The sequence below is a fragment of the Argopecten irradians genome, chromosome 16 (assembly GCF_041381155.1).
Source record: "Argopecten irradians isolate NY chromosome 16, Ai_NY, whole genome shotgun sequence".
Taxonomy (NCBI): domain Eukaryota; kingdom Metazoa; phylum Mollusca; class Bivalvia; order Pectinida; family Pectinidae; genus Argopecten; species Argopecten irradians.
The window spans coordinates 17,225,554-17,235,555 of NC_091149.1; the positions used below are offsets into that span (position 1 = coordinate 17,225,554).

Consider the following 10,002-nt stretch of genomic DNA (forward strand, 5'->3'; position numbering starts at 1 on the left):
TCTTTTTATTCATGATTTTCATTCAGTACAATTAAATATACAAATACACTCAATAGACTCTCAAACACTTACATACTTACTTAAAAAAACATACACTCATATATTTAACACATGCATACAGTATACATTCACATTCATACAAATACGAAGCTTAAATTTCTAGTACATACGTAGAAAAAATTATACGAATTAGGAGTTTGGAGATGAGGGGGAAAATTATATTGTACAGAATATTAAGGAAAGGAATCAAAGACAGGATTAGAAGAAAAAGGAAAGAGTGATAGAGTTAGAAAGAAAGAAAAAGGAAAATGAAAAGAAAAAAAGTTAAAAGAGTCTAGGTAAGATGGAGACGGAGGAACAATTATAACTGTATAGAAAATCTTTAAACAAAAAAAAAAACAAACAAAAAAACAAAAAATGCAATTTCGGCTTTGTACAGGGAAAGGGGAAGGGGGGATAAAATGAAATAAAATAAATAAATAATAAATATGGATTTAAAAAGTTTAAGAAAGTAAATGTGTGACCAAGTGCAATTATAACTTGATAAGTTTTTTCACATTTTCTGCATTCATTTTCAAAATTTAAGTTTTACTTTTTCATCTTTACTATTTGAAATATATTTTTGAATTGTATAATGGTCTTTAATTGTGTTGATAAGAGCGTTGATGCTTAATGAGTTGTGTAAACATCTCATTCTGTAAATGTATTGCTTTATAATTATGATAATTTCATTTTCCACTCTATTACTATGGAGATAATTTTCATGCAAGAGTCCAAAAAGAAAGGATTTTTTATTAACAGAAAAGGGAATTAAGAGAGCTTGTAATAATGTGTCAAAACTTTCAAGTAATCCTTGCACTTCCTCACACTCCCATAACAAGTGTGTAATAGTTTTCAGGCTCAGTATTGCAGAGTACACAAAGAGGGGAGATAACTACTCTGATTTTAAACAAAAATGAATTTGTTGCCAAAATAAAATGGATTAATCTATATTGGAACCACTGTAGTTTAGTATTTGTTGTAACATTAAATGGAATTTTATATATTTTACACCAGGTTTCATAATCTATATTGTTAAAAATTGCATTCCATTTTCTAGGACAAGACGGTATTATATCGGACTTGTTTAAAAAGTTATAAAACAGTTTTGATCCTTTTCTATCTTTGAGAAAGAGTTGCAGATTAATAGGCATATATGGATAATGAATTTGTTTTCTTTGTAAATCATATGAAGAAATTAGTTTTTTGGTAGCTGAAACAAGACCTTGGTACTGTAAAAAATTTGTGTTAACTTGGTAAATCTGAATAAATTCTTGATATGTGTAAAATAAACTTCCTTCTACACTCTTAATGTCATTTATGATACACACACCTTTCTGATAATAGTTTTTATAGAAGATCCACCTTAATATCACTGTTATACCAAATAGGGGCCATCAAAATGTTTTCCCGACATATTTTCTCGTTATATTTTGAGCTTAACATATACCACGATTTAAAAACATCACTCCAGAATTTATTTTTACATTTATTTTCACACATCTTTATATATTCCGAACCACAATTTGAAAGAAGATCAATATTGATAAAAGTTTTTAGAATTGTCTGCCATTTCTCTTTAGTCTGATAAAGTCTTCTTACCCATGTAAGTTTTAAGAGAATTTATAAAAGCTATGGTATTTATCATTTTTAATCCTCCATTTGCATAATTTTGTGTGGTTGTCTCCCTTTTAATTTTGTCAGGTTTCCCATTCCATAAATACTCAAATAATACTGAATTGAGTTTGCTTATACATTTATTATCTGGATTGGGAAGAGATATAAAAAGATGGTTGTATTGTGAGATAAGTAGGGATTTGATAATGTTGAAATGTAGAAGTTCTGTAGGTTTGGTTGTATGTTCTGTAGTGGTGTGTATATGTAGGACTCAAACACGGGTTGGTAGCTTCTGGTGTTTATTCATGGAGTCCTTAAGAGCGACCCCGTTACCTTTCGAAATATTGGTTTATATAGAGATACATGGACATTCAACATCAATCAGTTTTATAATAAATGTCGGAGTACATTAGTAATCTGACCACTTCTTGTCACGAATATGCACTTAAGTAATAGTGTATCTCAACCTGATGACTTGGTCATGATAGCTACAAGGCATATACATGTATACAGAAGTTTTCCTATAGGTGTTAAAAATCGTCTTTTCCATACTTTTATCAAAGATTTTAGTCTGATTACTTTTTTTGTCAAAGTTAAGTTTTGGCATTTCATGGTGGATTTACACTAAAAACAATACCTAGCAATTCGAATTTTTCCTTCCCCCACTGTAATTTAAGTTCCGGTAAAAATCCAAATCACTTGCTTTTTATCAACATTCATTTTAAGTCCAGAATTTTTTGCAAATCTATTAAGTTCCATAATTGATTCTTTTAGAGATTTCTCCGAACCGTCGAGTATAAGTGAAGTATCATCTGCATACTGAGATAACAAAATAGGACAATTTTCAACATTTACTCCTTTTATATCTTTATTATTTCGCAGTTCAATAGCCAGAGAATCATTACAGCTATTAATGAATTATATACCATAAAATCAAACTCTCAAGTTTTTACTTTTAACTCCCCCTCCCAGTTTATGTCTATGATATCTACGTGCATTGAGCTATAAAATACATTTAACACAAATTCTTTTCGTTATGCTGGTTCTTGAAATCCATAGGGCTAGCGATTTTTTTTACACAGAAACATTTTCAAATTGATTATTACATGACAATCATTTTCCGAATTCGTTCCTTTAGATCACTTTATAAAAATTGAATATTCCCGAGGTGTAATGTTTTAGTAAGCTGTCAAAACAAAGATAAAATCGCTGGTTAAAAGTTTTTACACAAGGTGATACCTACCAGAAACATGTATATCTAATAGATGTTTCTGCTTATGCATATGTATTTAGCCTGATTTTAGTTGCAATATTTCCTAATATATAATTAAATCGTCATCATAACCCTCATAATTCTCGTAACCCTATTTCAGAAATACATATATGTATGTCCACCTTTGGGCAATAACTCCACTACTAAACACGTCACTGCCGTCGTCCTCGTGACGTCACATCCGGTTATTCCCCCAAATCAGCGTGAGCGGCCGATTCCCTGATTAGCAGTCGATATACAGGTAAAAATCGAGTACTTTGGAGGGCGGAATCTCGGTACTGAAGCGGCCGATTTTTATGCGGTTTTCAACATTCTTGTCAGGAGATCAAAGAGAATAACATGTCAAAATATGATTTTCCGTTCCGAGTACACTTTAAGGCCCATTACAAAATGTGTGAATTTCATGGCACTGGGATCTCCGATTTTCCCAAAGGGAGGTAGTCAAATTTACTATAGTTTATATAGAAAAACACATGTATGAACATTATTTGCTTAGTTTTAATAAAAATAGGAAATGAGTCAAACTGGGTTAGAATTATTAGCCTGAAATAGAATTTTAACACCATATCCATATTGGTCTTGGCTGACCCCCAGAGGCCAGAGGGGCGGGGTCAAAACGGCTAAAATTTTAAAAATCTTCTTCTGAATTCACAGGTTTGAAGGAACCAAATCATCTTCATAGGTTAAAAAAGTGAAATTTATAAAATCACTGACACTGACTGACTTCTAGTTTGGTTTTGTTGTTTAACGTTGGCAACGCAAATTGAAATTTTAAGACTAAGGTTTGGTAACATAATACACTAAATATCAAAATGAAATACAAAAAATAACAATTTTAATACGAAGGTTCAACTTAAAAGTTTATTCTAATTCGTAAATACTTTTCACAGATTTTAACAAACTTTGCAATGCTCTTTCTGTATCAGCACTCAGGTGACCGTCAATGTCTCTTGGGCCTCTTGTTTAATTGTTTTATTAATCTCCATATGGATTACTGTGCCACAGTCTTTGGTATTAAAACAAAGAAGAATGTTACTAACTTGGAGCGCCTTCCGAAGAGAGTTGACAGAATTATTTAAAAATTGTGATTTTTAACATCTTTGTCAGAAATGTTTCGAATTCTTAAATGTCTTCCTTATAGCAAACGAATGTTATACACCCAATCTATAAAATTTATGTACAAATTAAAGCAATCTAGCTCTACAAAATTTGAACTGCTTCATTTGTATATCTGATATTCACAACAGACGCACGAGATTTTCAAACTCATTTTTTTATTTACCAAATCATTGTACAAGTACATTTAAACAATCTTTTAAATATAAAGGCGCTTATGTTTGTTAACACTTTACCAAACAACATAAGCCATGAGTAAGACTAGCTGCTAAGCTCAACATGTAACCAAGTTTAAATAAATAAAATAGGGTTTTGTAATGTCGCATATGAATGGATGTAATACTATATTTGTGCAGCGGGGGAAGTAGTCGGCCACTCTGGCGACAGTTCTAGTTTCATATAGAGCAAAGTGTCGAGTTAAGTTTACTATAGTTTATATTTGGGAAAACACATTTTTGAGCATTATTTGGTCATTTGTAATAGGAAATGAGTCAAATGTTGTCAGAATTATCAGTATGAGATGGCCATTTAATCCTATTAACAAATTTTCTATGACTGACCCCCAGGGGCCTTAGGGGCGGGGTCAAAAGGGGTCAAATAGGCTAAAACTTCAAAAATCTTCTTCTGAAATTCTGGAAATGGTAGAATCAAATACTTTTCATAAATAGAAAGGTCTTAAGGTCCTTTACAAAAATTGTGAATTATATGACCCTGGGGTCTCACGTTTCCCCCTGGGGAGGGGGTCAAGTTTACTATAGTTTATATAGGGAAAACACATTTATGAGCATTTTTTGCTCAATTTTCATTGGAAACGAGTCAATCTTGGTTAGAATTATTAGCCTGAGATAGCATTTTAACATCATATCCATATTGGTCCAGGCCGACCCCCTGGGGGCAGAGGGGCGGGGCCAAAAAAGGTCAAATAGGCTAAAACTTCAAAAATATTCTTCTAAAATTCTGGATATGGTAGAATCAATTACACTTAACAAATGAAAAGGTCTTAAAGTTTGTTTTATAAAAATTGTTAATTATATGACCCTGGGGTCTCATGTTTTCCCTTGGGGAGGGGGTCAAGTTTACTATAGTTTATATAGAAAAAACACATTAATGAGCATTTTTTGCTCAATTTTCATAGGAAATGAGTCAAACTTGGTTAGAATTATTAGCCTGAGATAGCATTTTAATATCACATCCACATTGGTCCTGGCCAACCCCCTGGGGGCAGAGGGGCGGGGCTAAGAAAGGGTCAAATAGGCTAAAACTTCAAAAATCTTCTAAAATTCTGGAAATAGTAGAAACAAAAACAAATAATTATAGATGGAAAGGTCTTCAGGTGTTTTATAAAAATTGTGAATTATATGACCTTGGGGTCTCACGTTACCCCCTGGGGAGGGGGTCAAGTTTACTATAGTTTATATAGGAAAAACACATTAATGAGCATTTTTTGCTCAATTTTCATAGGAAATGAGTCAAACTTGGTTAGAATTATTAGCCTGAGATAGCATTTTAATATCACATCCACATTGGTCCTGGCCAACCCCCTGGGGGCAGAGGGGCGGGGCTAAGAAAGGGTCAAATAGGCTAAAACTTCAAAAATCTTCTAAAATTCTGGAAATAGTAGAAACAAAAACAAATAATTATAGATGGAAAGGTCTTCAGGTGTTTTATAAAAATTGTGAATTATATGACCTTGGGGTCTCACGTTACCCCCTGGGGAGGGGGTCAAGTTTACTTTAGTTTATATAGGAAAAACATATTTGTGAACATTATTTGCCCAATTTTCAAAGGAAATTAGTCAAACTTGATTAGAATTATTAGCCTAAGATATAGCATCTTAACATCCATATCCGTCCTCGATGACCCCTTAGGGGACCAGAGGGGCAGGACCAAACAGGGTCAAAATGATTAAAATTTCAAAAAATACCTCTAAGTTCACAGGTTTGATGGAAGCAAATACTCTTTATAGTCTAAAAGTCAAATTTATAAATCACTGACCAACCTCAAGGCCCAGCATATAGTGTTTATATGTCTTTAATTTGTTTCATTATTTGTTTCATTATATATTCTATCTCAGGTGACCGTTAAGGCCCATGGGCCTCTTGTTGGACAAAATTACTTTTTTTCTTACAAAGTTTTATCTTGAAGTAAAAAATAAGCTCGAATTTTACAATGGTGGTAATGATCTAAAGTATGTAACCGAAGAAAAACACGAAGTTGTCTGCTCTTGATCTTGATAGATAAAAAAGCATTATATATATGTTGTATCGATTTTTGTCAGTTGGGTAGGTTTCTTGTATTTTATTCACACACAAAATCAGCCGTATGCATTATTTCAAATTTAAATGCTTGTACAATGTACATATATTTTGTCGGTGTGTTGTGTCTCCGTGTGATTATGGAACTCCAGCATTTTTAGGTCACCTGAGACGAAGTCTCAAGTGACCTATTCTAATCGCCTTTTGTCCGTCGTCGTGCGTCGTCCGTCGTATGTCCGTAAACAATTTACTTTTTCGACTTCTTCTCCAAAACTGCTGAAGCAATTTCAATGAAATTTTGCACAAACCTTCTAAGGCATAAGGCCAATCAAAATTGTGAATTATATGGTCCCCACCCCCCAGGGGGCTGTGGGAGGGGCCAAAAGGGGTAAAATTGAGTAAAATTTCAAAAATCTTCTTCTCTACTCACAGATGTGGTAGAATCAAATACTCTTCATAGATAGAAAGGTCTTGAGGTCCTTTACAAAAATTGTGAATTATATGACCCTGGGGTCTCTAGTTTCCCCCTGGGGAGGGGGTTAAGTTTACTATACTTTATATTGAGAAAACACATTTTTGCGCATTATTTGGTCATTTGTAATAGGAAATGAGTCAAATGTTGTCAGAATTATCAGTATGAGATGGCCATTTAATCCTATTAACAAATTTTCTATGACTGACCCCCAGGGGCCTTAGGGGCGGGGTCAAAAGGGGTCAAATAGGCTAAAACTTCAAAAATCTTCTTCTGAAATTCTGGAAATGGTAGAATCAAATACTTTTCATAAATAGAATGGTCTTAAGGTCCTTTACAAAAATTGTGAATTATATGACCCTGGGGTCTCACGTTTCCTCCTGGGGAGGGGGTCAAGTTTACTATAGTTTATATAGGGAAAACACATTTATGAGCATTATTTGCTCAATTTTCATTGGAAACGAGTCAAACTTGGTCGTTAAGGTCGTTTACAAAAATTGTGAATTATATGACCCTAGGGTCTCATGTTTCCCCCTGGGGAGGGGGTCAAGTTTACTATAGTTTATATAGGGAAAACACATTTATGAGCATTTTTTGCTCAATTTTCATTGGAAAAGAGTCAAACTTGGTTAGTATTATTAGCCTGAGATAGCATTTTAATATCATATCCATATTGGTCCAGGCCGACCCCCTGGGGGCAGAGGGGCGGGGCCAAAAAAGGTCAAATGGGCTAAAACTTCAAAAATATTCGTTTAAAAGTCTGGAAATGGTATAATCAAATACACTTTATAGATGAAAAGGTCTTAAAGTTTCTTTATAAAAATTGTAAATTATATGACCCTGGGGTCTCCTGTTTCCCCTTGGGGAGGGGGTCAAGTTTACTATAGTTTATATAGGAAAAACACATTAATGAGCATATTTTGCTCAATTTTCATAGGAAATGAGTCAAACTTGGTTAGAATTATTAGCCTGAGATAGCATTTTAATATCATATCCACATTGGTCCTGGCCGACCCCCTGGGGGCAGAGGGACGGGACTAAAAAAGGGTCAAATAGGCTAAAACTTCAAAAATCTTCTAAAATTGTGGATATAGTAGAATCAAATAATTATGGATGGAAAGGTCTTCAGGTGTTTTATAAAAATTGTGAATTATATGACCTTGGGGTCTCACGTTACCCCCTGGGGAGGGCTCAAGTTTACTATAGTTTATATAGGAAAAACATATTTGTGAACATTATTTGCCCAATTTTCGTAGGAAATTAGTCAAACTTGATTAGAATTATAAGCCTAAGATATAGCATTTTAACATCCATATCCGCCCACGATGACCCCCTGGGGGACCAGAGGGGCAGGACCAAACAGGGTCAAATTGATTAAAATTTCAAAAAATACCTTGAAGTTCACAGGTTTGATGGAAGCAAATACTCTTCATAGTCTAAAAAGTCAAATTTATAAATCACTGACCAACTTCAAGGCCCAGCATATAGTGTTTATATGTCTTTAATTTGTTTCATTATTTGTTTCATTATATATTCTAACTCAGGTGACCGTTAAGGCCCATGAGCCTCTTGTTAAAATAGACAGTTGACTTCAAATTCTTAAATATTTCTATTGTAATGCAAGTCTGAATAAAGCAGTGGAACCTCATTAAGTCGAACAAAACATTTAACATGTTTAATTATTTAATATGTGAACTTAATTGGAATACTCGAATAACACGCAGTTATGACATTATTCTGCCAGAATGTTTTTTGTCTAATAAATTAACGTCCATATAACATGGTCATGTGAGGATGTAATCAAAATGATAGAAATAATATCAGAAAAAAATATAAACAAAACAATTGATTAAATGGAATAAAAATTACGGTGGAACTATATATTTGTTTGCTCTCTGAACTTGACGCCCCGTCCAAATACAACAAGCTGATAAATTCATCGGCCGTTACAACGTAACGTAAAACGTTATTTAATCGCAGCACTAAATTGAAAAGAAATGGTCGATTGGGATATAACTATTAATTGTTTTTGTTGTACTAAAATGCAGTTTAGACAAAAATAAAAACGAAATATAAATATTATCCATTATATATTCAGCTGTGCGGTGAACAAATGAAATATCAAGAACATAATTTATTTCAAGATATTACACAAATGTTTGATCATGCAATTTTAGGAATAAGCATTAAACTTTGTCATATAAGACAGGTATTAGAGAACATCAAATCACTGTTTTGACCCCTGAATCAATTTTTAATGCATCATGATAACATTAATTTTATATATGTTTTGGTATGATTACTTTTACGTCCATTTATCAGTCAAGATCATTTAAGGATGTGTCTAATTATGGGTGGAGGAAGAAAGACGGGAGTGCCAAAAAAAAACCACCATCGACTAGCGGTCAGTACCAACAACTATTGGATTCAGATTCGCGACTAATACATTGACGTTTTTATTTGTTCTGATTTGACCAGAGGTGGAAGGCTTTTTAAACAATTAACTAACCAAAAATACATTTTGCATTAATTGTTTATATTTCTTTTTAATCTTAGATGATGGTCTTGCCAAGCACAATGGACGGCGATTCTCAACCTTCGATAGCGATAATGACAATCATCCATCAAGCTGCGCCGAACTGGCACACGGGGCATGGTGGTATTATTTCTGTCAAGACTCTAACCTGTTCGGAAATTATACCTCAGAACCTGGTTATTCTTCGATGCTTTGGAAGTTCTATTTCTTGTCACCAAATAAATATACCCCTGTTGCGGCAATGAAAATGATGTTGACCAAACTGTAGGGGAAATTAGCGATGATGTTGACCAAAATATAAGGAAAGTGGCAATGATAAAGTTCTAACTATAGGATATTTGAAGATGTTGATCATCAAATTTGTTTGGTTGATTATTTAGCGTCCTTTTAACAGCAATGGTCATGTTAGCGGTGTGTAGCGAGTGTGACGTGCGAGGTGCTTGTTTGGGAGACTGCAGTATGTTCGTGTTAAGTATAACTCTTTCCCTTTTTAGGTCACCTGAGACGAAGTCTCAAGTGACCTATTCTAATCGCCTTTTGTCCGTCGTCGTGCGTCGTGCGTCGTCCGTCGTATGTCCGTAAACAATTTACATTTTCGTCTTCTTCTCCAAAACTGCTAAAGCAATTTCAATGAAATTTTGCACAAACCTTCTTAGGCATAAGGCCAATCAAAATTGTGAATTATATGGTCCCA

The 10,002-nt window shown here is 33.8% G+C and overlaps 1 protein-coding gene across 1 annotated transcript in view; it reads left to right on the plus strand.

The window, feature by feature from the left end:
• The window catches only part of LOC138310048 (microfibril-associated glycoprotein 4-like), a 33,040-nt gene extending 23,464 nt beyond the window's left edge, over positions 1-9,576 (plus strand). The window contains exon 5 of the mRNA XM_069251196.1: positions 9,329-9,576. Within this exon, the coding sequence (XP_069107297.1) occupies positions 9,329-9,576 (248 nt within the window). The remainder of the gene's footprint in view (positions 1-9,328) is intronic.
• Positions 9,577-10,002: the final 426 nt, after the last annotated feature.